Source organism: Hyperoodon ampullatus (assembly GCF_949752795.1).
Source record: "Hyperoodon ampullatus genome assembly, chromosome: 12".
Taxonomy (NCBI): Eukaryota; Metazoa; Chordata; class Mammalia; order Artiodactyla; family Ziphiidae; genus Hyperoodon; species Hyperoodon ampullatus.
The window spans coordinates 40,241,450-40,255,969 of NC_136925.1; the positions used below are offsets into that span (position 1 = coordinate 40,241,450).

Genomic DNA, 14,520 nt, shown 5'->3' on the forward strand with positions numbered 1-14,520 from the left:
CAAGATTTTGGATCATCTTTACTATCATTATTCTGAATTCTTTTTCAGATAGACTGCCTATTACCTCTTCATTTGTTAGGTCTGGTGGGTTTTTATCTTGCTCCTTCTCCTGCTGTGTGTTTTTCTGTCTTCTCATTTTGCTTATGTTACTGTGTTTGGGGTCTCCTTTTTGCCGGCTGCAGGTTCGTAGTTCCTGTTGTTTTTGGTGTCTGTCCCCAGTGGCTAAGGTTGGTTTAGTGGGTTGTGTAGGTTTCCTGGTGGAGGGGACTAGTGCCTGTGTTCTGGTGGATGAGGCTGGATCTTGTCTTTCTGGTGGGCAGGTCCACGTCTGGTGGTGTGTTTTGGGGTGTCTGCAGACTTTTTATGATTTTAGGCCACCTCTCTGCTAATGGGTGGCGTTGTGTTCCTGTCTTGCTAGTTGTTTGGCATAGGGTGTCCAGCACTGTAGCTTGCTGGTCGTTGAGTGAAGCTGGGTGCTGGTGTTGAGATGGAGATCTCTGGAAGATTTTCGCCGTTTGATATTATGTGGAGCTGGGAGGTCTCTTGTGGACCAGTGTCCTGAAGTTGGCTCTCCCACCTCAGAGGCACAGTACTGACTCCTGGCTCCTCAATTTGGGATGATTTGTTGTCTATTCATGTATTCCACAGATGCAGGGTACATCAAGTTGATTGTGGAGCTTTAATCCGCTGCTTCTGAGGCTGCTGGGAGAGGTTTCCCTTTCTCTTCTTTGTTCTCACAGCTCCCGGGTCTCAGCTTTGGATTTGGCCCCGCCTCTGCGTGTAGGTCGCCGGAGGGCGTCTGTTCTTCACTCAGACAGGAAAGGGTTAAAGGAGCAGCCTCTTCGGGAACTCTGGCTCACTCAGGCCGGGCGGGAGGGAGGGGCACGGAGTGCGGGGCGAGCCTGCAGCGGCAGAGGTCGGCGTGACGTTGCACCAGCCCGAGGCGCGCCGTGCGTTCTCCCAGGGAAGCCGCCCCTGGATCCCGGGACCCCGGCAGTGGCGGGCTGCTCAGGCTCCCGGAAGGGCGGTGTGGACAGTGACCTGCGCTCGCACACGGGCTTCTTGGCGGCGGCAGCAGCAGCCCCAGCGTCCCACGCCCGTCACTGGGCTCCGCGCTTTCAGTCGCGACTCGCGCCCGTCTGTGGAGCCCCTTTAAGCAGCGCTCTTAATCCCCTCTCCTCGCGCAGCAGGAAACCAAGAGGGAAGAACAAGTCTCTTGCCTCTTCGGCAGCTCCAGAGTTTTCCCGGACTCCCTCCTGGCTAGCTGTGGCACATTAGCCCCCTTCAGGCTGAGTTCTCGCCGCCAGCCCCAGTCCTCTCCCTGCGCTCTGACCGAAGCCCGAGCCTCAGCTTCCAGCGCCGCCCGCCCCGGCGGGCGAGCAGACAAGCCTCTCGGGCTGGTGAGTGCCGCTCGGCACCGATCCTCTGTGCGGGAATCTCTCCGCTTTGCCCTACCCAGGTATGTGGGGAGTTTCTTGCCTTTTGGGAGGTCTGGGGTCTTCTGCCAGCGTTCAGTAGGTGTTCTGTAGGAGTTGTTCCACGTGTAGCTGTATTTCTGGTGTATCCGTGAGGAGGAAGGTGATCTCCGCGTCTTACTCTTCCGCCATCTTACCCGGAAGTCTATATTAATATTCTTATAAATTTTCTTCCACTTTTTTTTTTACTATTAAAATCTAAAATCCAAAGGATTTTATTTTTTTACATTGGCAATGTTGAACTCTATCTGAGCCTTGTGTTCCCAGAAAGTAGGGATGGTGGGGAGATAAGACCCACCTCCACCTTTCCTCAAAGACTCGGATAAGATCCATCTCCATCTTTTTTCATGATTCCCATAGGACCTGAGGATGGCTCCCTTGTTTACCTGCCTCCATAAAACCCCAGCCCCCTTACTTTTCTTTGAGAAAGTCCTCCTGAATGAACATTCTCCCTGTTGCAATGGTCTGAACAAAATCATCTCCTTAAACGTCCATTACATTTTGTCTTTCATAATACTGCACGAGGTTAGGTTCTAAGTATTTCTTTTCTTCTAGACAGAAGGCTCATTATGCCTGCATTATTTATTTAACCATAAATAACCACGTTCTGAACAAGGAAGTACATTATGCTTTTCCGCATTTCATATACTTTGCTTAAGCTAGATTCTTAAGAATGGACTTACTAAGTCTAAGGGTAGGAACAATCCTAAGGCTAAAGATCCTATACCAGGTCCGACCGGGAGTCAAGCTGGGATTCGAAGACAGGCGAGAATGAGGACTTAGCCTTGGATTACTCCTGAAGTAGGATATAAGCCAGAAAATGATGCAGGTTACTTTGCTCCCACTTGCTTTTCTCATGTCTTTTGAAGGAACACTGAAGTTTGGTGGTATTGGCCTTCCAAGTGAATTGACATCTCAGCCAGGTCAGAGGAGACTGGAATTGCAGGCTCCTACCTTTGAAGGCTCTCCCACCTCCCTCCACACACACCAGCACCTTGGAATTACCTTACAAGGCAAGCTATATACTACTGAGCAAGCATCACCTAGGCCTAACGTCTAGGTTCTTGGCTTTGAAATTCTTGCTCTGCTGGCACCAGGGCACTCGATTCTTATCTATGCTTTGCTGCAGGGTTTAGAATTTTTCCACTTCTGGGCTTTTTTCAGACAAGCTTTCTAAAAACCACCATACTAATTTCTATTCCTTTCAGCAGGGTATGAGAGTGTGTTCTTTACCATATATACTTGCTAGAATTAGTAATTCTTATTCCTTGTTCATCTTTTAAAGTTTGATCATGGAAATATCTCTTAATTTAGATTAGCCTTTCTTTATTATCAGTAAAGTTGAACATTTTTCTACAGGCCTGTTACTCTTTTGTCTTTCATTTTTGTGAATTGTCTGCTCATATTTCTTGTCCATTTATCATCAGGAGGGTAAGACCTTACAGGTTTTAGAAAAATCATTTCTATGACCTTTTTTTCCACATTTTTAAAATTGAAGAAGAGTTGATTTACAATGTTGTGTTAATTTCTGCTGTACAGCAAAGTGATTCAGTTATACATATATATACATTCTTTTTTTATATTCTTTTCCATTGTGGTTTATCACAGGATATTGGATATAATTCCCTGTGCTATATAGTAGGACCTTGTTATTTATCCATTCTATATACACTGGTTTGCATCTGCTAACCCCAAACTCCCACTCCATCCCTCCCCCACCCACCCTCCCCTTTGTTAACCCTGTCTGTTCTCTATGTCTGTGAGTCTATGACCTTTTAGTATATCAAAGCTTTAAATCTTTTATCATAGTTGATGTGGATATTTTTCAAGTCTGTTGTCTTTTAATTTGAGTGAGGTGTTTTTTAAAAAATTATTTCCAGAAGCTTTACATGTAATGAAATGGAAGCTGTCATTCTTTTTCCTTTGTGATCTCATCACTTGTTCAGCTGACCATCTGTTAAGCATTTACCATTCGCCAGAATTTGGGCACTGCACTGGGTATTGGTGATGCTAGGATGTGAGACCTGGTCCCTATCCAACCCCCTGCCCATGAATATAGTTTTCTAATCTTCTGAATCTGATATTAATTATGCTTTATTTGATACCCAGTGCCAGCCACTTAAGGAATATGTAGAATATTTTTGTTGAAGGAGAAAGAATATTATAGATAGACATGTAAATTACACTTAAGAAGCTATGTTTAAAGGCCAGGGATGGAAGAAGAAGAAGGGAGGAATCAAAGTCATACATAAGAAAACAAAAGTACTGAATCATTATGCTGTACACCTGAAACTAACACAATATTGTAAATCAACTATATTTCAATAAAAAAAGTAACCAGTTTTGTTCTCATTTTTTGGCGGGGCAGGGTGGGCAATGGTGATGAATATGATCCACTCATTTGTCTCTAAAAATATATAAACATTATAAAACAGCATGAAACAAATTCTTTTAGTTTCTCTACCAGATGGTAAGAGGTAATTTGAGGACTGTTTTTTATTTTCTTTGTATTTCCATTGCTTAGCATGGTATCTGGCCAAATACCAGATAATAAATGTTTGTTGAATAAATCTCCAACATAAATTGGGCAGAGTCTGCCCTGGATTTTTGACCATAAAAATATGCTTTTCAATAATCATAATTTCAGTAATCATACTTTTAAAATGCTAATTATTTTAATTAAAAATTTCCTATTATAATATAAAATGGCCTTATCATGTTTACAAATAATCATCTTTGAATGGGATAAACAGAGAAACCAGTCTGGGATAGCTCTTCTTTAGACTGCAATTTAACTAAATTAACAATTCCTTTTAGAATAAAAGATACACCTTAAGTGTACATTTGTTTTGATAAACCCATAAACGCTTTCACAAAACAATCTCTTGACATGGACCTTCCAACCTCCAACCATAAATAAATTCCCCTAATGACTTTTGAAAAATGCAATTTTCAGCAACATTCCTGCTTTGTAAGAGTAAAATAATATTGTTCTGTGAAACAGCTTTTGGAATGCAACCTTATTCTGATAGCATTTTACCAAGCTCAAGAGGAGGAGAATCAGGCAGATAATACATGAAGTAAAGAAATGTGAAAGTTATTTCAGGGATAAAACACAAATATCAACATTCCCATTTTCAGCAAAATATCTTGTTCTTACTTCTAAAGGGTGAAGAATTATTTCCTTATAAAGTTTAACAATGTGTTCGATATTTTCCAAATAATCCTCAGGCCTCTGAACTAGATGTTGAAGAATTTCAGCCACCACCTGCATTTCAGCAATAAATGCCTAAATGGAAAAGATGTTAAATATCTTTATGTTATCGTTACTTTATTTACAAGTCATATCCCTCCCTCCTTATACCTAGATGCCCTTTTGGGATGAGAAGAAGGGAGAAGGGGAGATTAGAAACAGGATTTTTATTTTAGAGAGATAGAACACCCCTGAAGTTCCTTTATCAGATGGAATAAAGCTTTAAATTGACTTGGATACTTACTAATTTCTTTTTGCTCCCCAATAAGTAGGGAAGAGTAAAGGAATAACATCAGATTTTTAGAGACAAAGAAAGTAGATCTTTTATGAATACCTGAGCTTGTAGCTCATTCATTCATTGATTCATTCATTTAGTAAAGCTTAAGTGCCTACTCTGTGCCAGACACTGTTCTAGGAGCTTGAGAGATGACAGAGAACAAAACTGGGGAACAGAACAGAATTGAGGCCTGGGGTTCAGAGAGCACATGTCCCAATTGAGGAAGACAGAGTATAAACAAGTAGACAACTAAATACATGACAGGTTAGGCTGTGGTGGTAAGAGCTAAGAAGAAAGATGATGCAGGGGAGAGGGGCTGGAGAGTGATGGGAGAAGGTGGTCATGAAAGGGTTCTCTGAAGAAGTGACATTTGAGTAGAGCCGCACAGATTTCTGGAGAAAGAATATTTCAAGGCAGAGGAAATAGTATGTGTAAAAATTCTCAGCCCAAGACCTGGTAGGCATTCAATATCATATTTATTATCTTATTATCATATTTATTATCTTAATTACAATGGTATACTTTATTCAGGCTAAAATGACACACTTTGATTCCTATTTGCTGTGAGGTTTACCTTTTTAAAAAAATCTGGTATATAGATGCTGACTATTATCTAATGCCTTATTTGCACAGGGAAGATTACTTTATATTTTTTAATGGGCTGTCTTATATTAACAGTTTTTTAAAAATTGAGATGTAATTGACATATAACATTACATTAGTTTCAGGTGTACAATATAATGATTTAATACAGTTGATCTTTGGGCAGCGTGAATTTGAACTGCATGGGTCCACTTATAGGAGGATATTTTTCAATAGTAAATACCATACTACTACATGATCTGTGGTTGTTAGGATGTAGAACCGCGGATATGGAGGTCGGATTGTAAAGTTAACTTGGATTTTTAACTGCATGGAGGGTCAGTGCCCCAACCCTGGAGTTGTTTCAGGGTCAACTGTATTTGTACATATTGTGAGATGATCACAATAAGTCTAGTTAACCTCCATCATTACACAGAGTTACAATTTTTTTCTTGTGATGAGAACTTTTAAGATCTACTCTTAAGTGAAAGAACGAATGTCAAAAATTCATTTAACCTATTAGTGAGGGAACCAGCAGGATGACAAAGCTGAATTATCTATAATAACTGAAATCAGAGTGCAAAGTTTGATATCCTGCTTAATATCCTACAGGGCAATAAAACTGTAGCCTTTGGGGCTTATCTTTTCCACTAGACAAATGATTTGTGATGTAGCCATCTACAAATTAACATCTGACTTCACAGAGTCTAGGCCCTAATAGAAATAGTATTTAGTCATAATAATTTACAAATTATAGAAATTATTTTAAATTATTAAACATTATAAATAAATAAATTTATAATAGAAATCACAGGTATATTTCAGTAGGGCAAGGACTGGCAAACTATGACCTGTCCCACCCCAGTGGGCTAAATCCAACCCATCACCTATTAACAGATTTCTTTATATCAATTTTCCTCATTAAGTCATGGTAGAAGATTCTTTTGAGGCCCTATTGCATTATGCTTACTAGTACTGAATTTAGGATTGTTGTATCAACATTATATGTGAAATTGGGCTATAGCTTTCTTTTCATGTGCTCTCTCTGTCAGAGTTTGAAATCGGGGTTATGCTAACTTCATAAATTGGATTCTGACTGGGCTACCTTCTTCTCCATATTACACTTGTCTTATATTGCTCTAACTCCTCACTCTAGCTTACATAGTGCTTGACACATAGTAGGTGACCAGTAACTCTCTGTTGCTATGAAATGAAGCAGATTAGCTGTCAGGATATGGAGGGACTTCCATACTGACAAGAAGGATGACCTTAAACTTGATGACCTCTACATTATGATCTAATGGTTCTTGAAAACATGAAATATTTTTGCTATTTCCTCCAGACTAAATGAAAACTTAAAGAAAGTGTAATTTTCTCTAGTAGCTGCTATTTTTTATTATTTATACTGTCATTTAATTTAATTATAGCAGTTTAAAAGTGTAGTATCTGGTATGGGGATATTACCTCTTCTTCTTCTTGCTCTTCTTCCTCTTCCCTTTCCTCTTCTCCTTTTCCTTCCTTTTGGGCTTCTTTCTTTTTCCTCCGACTCTCAATGACTTCAGGATCCCACTGATCTCTTGTGAATATGTATCCTGTACTACTGTGCTGCCTTTGCCCCGAAATTCTTTGGCATAAATCATAGTCAGGACACTAAGGAACAACATTAGTAATTACAGAAAACATTTTGAATATGCCTTTACTTCCTATTCACATATTATGCAGTATATAAACTCCCAAATTCCTCAAAACCCTGAGCAAATTCAATAATGTAAATGGCATTTTGAATCAGATTTTATCATATACCACGAGAGGCACAAGATACAACTTTTAAGCTATGACAACATTTTTCTTTACCCAAAAGTTATACATGTGAGAAAGTATCAGAAGCTTTAAGATTAAAAAAAAAAAAAAAGAGGGTTAGAATAACAGTAGAAGGAGCCAGAGAAATAGAATAGAAAATCAATTTAGTCAGCAAAGGTACACAGGAGGATTCTGTCAGATTAATTTGAAAAAACTGAGAATGGATGAAAATGGGGGAATAGCCACAATCTTCTGACAAAAAATATATATCGTGTATTTATAGTATTTACTATCATTTACAGCTTTATGGATGAAGTATTTCATAAAATAGCATCAATGAGTGGGACCTGAAAGGTCATCTAGTTTAGTCTAATCTTTTCATTTTGTAAATGAGAAAACTGAATCTGGATAGTAAAAAAGGACAAAACCAAAGTCTATGAGTAATGTTCTCATTGCAAGCGCTTCCACGTGTGTAATATTTTACTCAATTCTTAAACTAACCCTGTAAGAGAAGTAATACAATATTATGATTAAAGCCATTTTGCAGATCAGAGAAGGACTGCTCTGGCAGGGTAAGGTCACAATGTCATGAGGGGAAACTACAACTCGGGACCAGGCCTTCTGATCTGTAGCCCACGCTCTGTGACACATTATTAATGATAAACTAAGGTTTTGAGCTGTAAATTCTGCTCTGAATATTTTTCACGATAAACTCTGGATGACATTCTATAGTAGTGGTTCTCAAACATTAGAGTGTAACTGTATACAGAGGACCGTAAAAAAAAGATTTCTGCTTCCCCTGTGATTTATTAAGTCTGGAGTGAGGCTCAGACATTTTAACAAACATTGTCAGTGATTCTGATGCCAACAGTTCATGCATCACACTTTTGAGAAACAAAGGAAGCAAGAAACTTTAGAACTTTTCGTGCTCATTTTCTGATTTCTTCAGACTACTTCTATATGGAGATGGGATGGGTATTTACTGAGGCAAGACTTTTATTTAGGGTTTCTAATTTTTTCACAAAAAAAGATCTCAACCCATTCTGGTAATTAAAAAAACCACACGTATATTTGCCCTCATTTGGCAACCCAGAATACCCACATTGTGGGTCCTTGACAAAGACTATTGTCTCCTGTTTTCACTTATAGGAAGTGATTTATTAATCTTAAGGTGAATCTGAAGGTATGCCTGGGAGCAGTGATCCTCAAACTTCAGTAGCGTCTGTGTAAACTGGAGGGCTTCTCAACACAGACAGCTGGATGCTACCCCAACAGTTTCTGTAGTTCTGGGGTGCTCCCTGAGAATCTGCATTTCCAACAAGCTTCTTGAGTGCTACTAATGCAGTTGGCTCTCAGACCAAATTCTGAGAACCACTGCTGTAGTAGATCACTGGCCCTTAATGCTTTTTTTTTTTTTTTTTAGTATACAGACCTCTTTAGAATATGATGAAAGCCATAGGCTTTTGCTTCAGAAAAATGTCCATACACATAAAATTTGCATATAGTTTCAGAACGTTCATGGATGCTTAAGGATTCATGGATCCCAGGCTAAAAACTTCTGGTCTAGAAATACCAGACTCTATCCCCAAATAAGGCCAAACCATCAGAGAAGTGTGTGCTGTACTGAAGTTCTATCTCACATGAGGCCCTCTGATTATGCCCCAGCTACCTGTGGAAACTGCTGTGGACACCCACCATCACACAATATCAGTGGGGTTAAGGACTTCATTCTCTACGTTAACAATCCTTATGTTGAGACCCATGTAAGATATATCTCTCATCTCTCATTTTGTTTTTCCTGAGGAATGGCTTGTCTTTTCATGGGCAATGTGGATTTTATATAACTGGTCACATTTCCCCTTCTGCTTTGGTTCATCAAACTTAGAACCAAATTTATGACCCAAATTTAGTGAGCATTTGGAGCCTTATGGCCTGTATATCTCTGTGTTCTTATTCCACCCAGTCTTAATTTCTTATATAATCTCTGTGTTCCATGGCCTAGACTTTATATTTGGTTTCAGTTAATTATTTGAGATTTTTTTTCTCTCCATTATACATATGTTCACATGGGTGACATTCTGAAGGTCACACAGGGATTTTGATTGGCCTCTGACCATGACATTGGGCTGGGGCTGCAGATGACACCACACCCATCACTGAATGCCACCTGTCTCTCACAGCTGGCCCAAACATACCACTGAGTCCCTGCACTTGAGCTGAGGACCATCTAATTTATTTTGAGTTATCAAACCCTTTGGGGAATCAGGCAGGGTATTGTTATAAATGGTTATCATTCATGTTCATATAAACAAGTGGTCCTCACCTCACTGTATTCTTACCACAACCCTATGAAGCAGCTATCTTTGTATCATCTTTGTGAAGAGGAAATTGAGGCTCCTAAATGTGATTTACCATGTTCTACAGTTGGTAAAGGAGAGAAATGGGAACAGGACCAACCCATCAGTGTTCTTTAACATTTGTACATCCAAATCATTTGTTCATTCTTTCATTTTATTTAACTGGCAAACGTATTAGGTACCACTTATTGTGCTAGTTGAGGTTTACAGGAGTGAGACATGGTTCCTGCCTCCAAGTAAGGCAGAGTCTAGAAGAAAATGGACAATTACAATACAGTGAGGTAATATGATAGAAAAGAGCAACATGAATGGTCATCAGAGAAGTATTTAACTTTCCTGTGATGAAGCAGCTGTGGGGAAGAGAGAGAGAGGGAGAGAGAGGGAGAGAGAATGAGAGTTAGTTAATATTTGTGTTGTTGCAGAGGGGTTGGTTGTTGGGGAAAGTTCTGCAGAGATGATGCCTGAACTGGCGTTCAAAGGATAACTGTGATGAAGCCTGGTGAAGAGGCAAGGAGGTGTTTCCCGTGGATGGAGCTACGGGTGCAAAAGCACAGTGGTATGACAAAGTATACTTCAGACCCTATAACTGATGCATAAATTATTATTTTCTTAACTCCTTAAAACAATTAAGAACATTCCTTGAATTTAACTATCAAAAAGAATGGTTATGTATACCATACTAGAAACACAACTAATATTCTTACCTTAATATTGATTATAATATCAGGTTTCAAATTTAAATTTCTAATTAATTCTATTTGCTGAAAAATAGTCATGGCATCCTGTGAAAGTGATGGTATTTCAGTGATAATATAGCCTGTAGAGTAAAACATAATTTTAAAAGTTTTATAATATTATCCATGTCTGAGAGCATGGATTTATTATTATTTATAAAAATATCATTTAGTTATTGATGAATACTAATGCTGGTCTTAAAATCATCTGTCAACATTTAAAAATTAATAGTTAAGGTTATTGCCACATGAAGTATAACTCTGAATAATGTTTTTCTGACAATAAATAAAACCATTGGGCTAGGAGGAGACATCTTTAAAAATTCCAAATCAATTTATTTTAGGCACATGAGGTGCCTAGAGAAGGAAATTCCATGCCAATAATTCTTTAACTCATGTTAGGAAAGCTCATATGATGAATGGTAAAGGTATATTATAGTGGGTTGCATGGCATATTATTTTTATTTCTTGAATTAATATTTCATAATACAATGGAATATATATGTATATGTTTATATAAGTTACAGAGAGTAATAAAATACCCATGTAACCCTCATACATTTTAAGAAACATTATCAATATGATTTTGGCTTAGTACATTTATTGGCTTGCATCCCTACCCAGAAACCTATATCTTCTCATTGAAATTCACCCTGGATACCATCATCATATTAGTTTCCTTAATATATTTCTTTAATTATGTCACTCTCTTGCTTGAGAAACCTTTCTCTTGTTAATAAATTCTTAACTCTGTCGCTGGGAATTAAAGGCCTTCGAACAATTTTTCTGCTGTTTTATAGAATATTTTTTTCTTGGAGGAACAACTGACAGACAAATTATGGTTATTAAGCTTTGATTTTTGGCAGACATTTTATAAAAACTGAATGGAGTGAGGCTGTCAAGACTGACCAGTGTCTCCTCTGGGACATGATGGCTGGCATTAACCCCTTGGTCTGACACATTGCCATTGTGGGTGCTGTGGTGAAGGGACTGCATGACTTAGCCCTAGATTGAATTCAACCTTGGATAATTCCAGAGACCAGTCAGTCCCCAGAGTTCATGCCCTCCCCTTCTAAGAAACAAGGGATTACACAAGACCTTCCTCCCATTCCCTCTGCTGCCAGCACTGCCCACATTTGTCTATTGTAAGTGGATGACAGAAAGATGCTTGGCACTCTGTTTGCTATGCTCTCCAGCACCCTGCCCATTACTACAACCACTGCCACTGCCCTGAGAGCTTATCAGGCATTCCAAGTGCGACTGTTTGCAGGCATGCCAAACCTTGGGTGCACATGTATATTTGAATGAGTTTCATACTTGGTCTCTTCCCTGGTGGAGGCAGCAGAAGAGTGGGTTGTTTCCATGGGGTCTGGCTGTCTCCTGATAGGCCATTATTTGGGTTGCCTTAATGTTCTGAGCAATGGATCTGGGGGCTCTACCCATTGAGAGGTGGCCAGTATCATCATATCCAGACCCTGGAAATCTGTCTATGGAAGAGTTGTGGCAGAGACAGTTACATTGCTTGTTTATCTCACCTTTGAAGATTTACAGTGGAATAACTTAGTTCTCTGGATCCAATTCTGGGAAGATCTCAGGGGGATACTTCTTAGAGCTGCTGAGCCCACTGTCAACCTCTCTAATCCCAGAGACATGTTGTGAAGATGGAAGCATAGGTGAGGATTCCACCCTCCGTCCCACTTCTCCTTGACACAATTACCAAGCCCTTGCACTCCATGCTGAAAACAGAGGAATGGTAGACCCCACGCCACTCCTTGCTGGAAGGCTCTGCATATACCATCATAGGCAGAATAGGCACTTGGCAGGCTAATGCCCAGCCTGCATCACCCCCACCAAGGGAAAACTCAAAGACTGTTCACACCACAGCCCAGGGGAAACCAACAGGCCCATACCGTCACTTTGTCCCCGCTTCCTGGCACAGTGAGAAGAAGAAGGTATTCCCTATAGCCACAAAACTGAAGATGGTATGCTACTGCTTTTAGATCGAAGTGTTGAGAGATTCATGGACATTGGGTAGCTTAGCATCCAGCCTGCCCTGATAGTCATCTCACCTCAGCCCGGCCTGGCATGAGTGGCCATATTGGTGACCAGTGACTTACAGTACCATCCACAATGTGCTATACCTGGGGCAGGGACTGCCCAGACCAGGGCTGTCCATCAGTCACTGAGGAAAATGATTTTTTCTGGAATCTAGAAGGAGGATGCAGAGCAGGGCTTCTCAGGGTGCCCAGGAATTGACGCTGCCATTTTCTCTTTGGTGAGGATGCAGTTCATGGAAGCTGATTTTGGCTCAAGGCCAACACAACATGACAGGTTGTGAATGAAGGGATTATAACTGTAGATTGTGTAACTTTTTTCTAAATAGTGACAGAACCTCCAAGTATAAAAGGGCTCTGGTACAGAAAAAAATTAAGATTGGATCTGGCAATACTTTACTGACAGCACATTATCTGTCTTTAGGAATCTTGGAGTCATCAATTACCCAGGCTTACCCAGCCGCTGACTCAAGTTAATATCTCTATTTTGAAAGCCCTTTACTTCCAATATTGCTTCTACCATCTACCAGGCTGCTGGGTAAGACCAAACATCAGAAAGAATCCTTGCTTAGCAGAGAGTTTCAAACTGTGTTTAGCAAAGTGCTAGGTTCCAAAGAAATTCCTTTGGGGCTGCTGTAGGACAGGTGAGGGGAGGCTGGGCAGAAGGGGCTCAAGGTCCTGCCTTCACTGTAGCCTTTAAATGAGCCCAGTTGTGCATGACTAGACCGTGGCCATGCAGTTGCATGCTGATAGTGTGGCCCTCAGACTCAAGAAATCATCTATAGGGACTTCCCTGGTGGCACAGCAGTTAAGAATCTGCCTGCCAACTCAGGGGACACGGGTTCGAGCCCTGATCCGGGAAGATCCCACATGCCACGGAGCAACTAAGCCCATGAGCCACAACTACTGAGCCTGCGCTCTAGAGCCCGCGAGCCATAACTACTGAAGCCCGTGTGCCTAGAGCCCGTGCTCCGCAACAAGAGAAGCCACTGCAATGAGAAGCCCGCGCACCTCAATGAAGAGTAGTCCCCGCTTGCTGCAACTAGAGAAAGCCCGCGCGCAGCAACAAAGACCTAACGCAGCCAAAAATAAATAAATAAATGTATATTAAAGAAATCATTTATAGCACTCTTCCTCTGCTAGCTCTCAGGATAAGTACCAGTGTACAGGAAGTCTAGGGGAAAGAGGAATACATTAAATGATAGCAGGAGGTGCAATCGGCAAAATCCAGAAGGTAGGAAACTCTAAAAGACAAACAACCAGTTTCTTCAGCATAGAAAACACAAGATGATGGAAAGAGGTAGGGGCAACTTACAGATTAAAAGGGACTTGTGACATACTGATCAGTAGCAATATGTGAAACCTGGTTGGTTGGATCCTGCTTCCAAAATCAAACAAACAAACAACACCAACTAGAAAAAAAATATGAGGTACATAGTGAAATTTGACAATAGACTGATTAGTAGATGATTTATTATTAATTTTTTAGGTATGATAATGGTAATGTGATAAGTTTTAAAAGAGTCCTTATCTTTCTGAGATACAGACTAAAACATTTACAGATGAACTGATATGATATGGATTAGCTTCAAAATAAAGTAGGTTGCGGGGGAATGTATGCAGAGGCATAGATGAAATAAGGTGAAACAACAGTTGTCATTGTTGAAGCTGGGTTTTTGACACATGGGGGGATTTTATATCATTCTCTACTTTTACTTGAAATTTTCTGTAATAAGAAGTTAAAAGGGTTATGAACACTGTGAATGGCATAGCTGAGTAGATTTATTTTTCTCATGTTTTTTGCTTTCTCTTTTTGCCAATACTTATAATTTATGCCATTTTTTGTTGCCATGTAAGTCACTCTAAATTTTCTCAAGAGGTAATGTGAGGTAAAGAATAAACAAAAAGATATTTGCCTATCTACCTTTACATATGCATTTTCAGCTTCAATCATTATACTTTTTGAGGTCATTTATTGACCTATGTTG

The 14,520-nt window shown here is 40.0% G+C and overlaps 1 protein-coding gene across 1 annotated transcript in view; it reads right to left on the reverse strand.

The window, feature by feature from the left end:
- Window positions 1-14,520, reverse strand: part of AK9 (adenylate kinase 9) — a gene marked incomplete at both ends in the record, with an annotated part of 108,014 nt that overhangs the window by 89,156 nt on the left and 4,338 nt on the right. Inside the window, 3 exons of the mRNA XM_079716719.1 lie at window positions 4,636-4,764; window positions 7,052-7,237; window positions 10,449-10,561. Coding sequence (XP_079572845.1) covers window positions 4,636-4,764; window positions 7,052-7,237; window positions 10,449-10,561 — 428 coding nt within the window. The remainder of the gene's footprint in view (window positions 1-4,635; window positions 4,765-7,051; window positions 7,238-10,448; window positions 10,562-14,520) is intronic.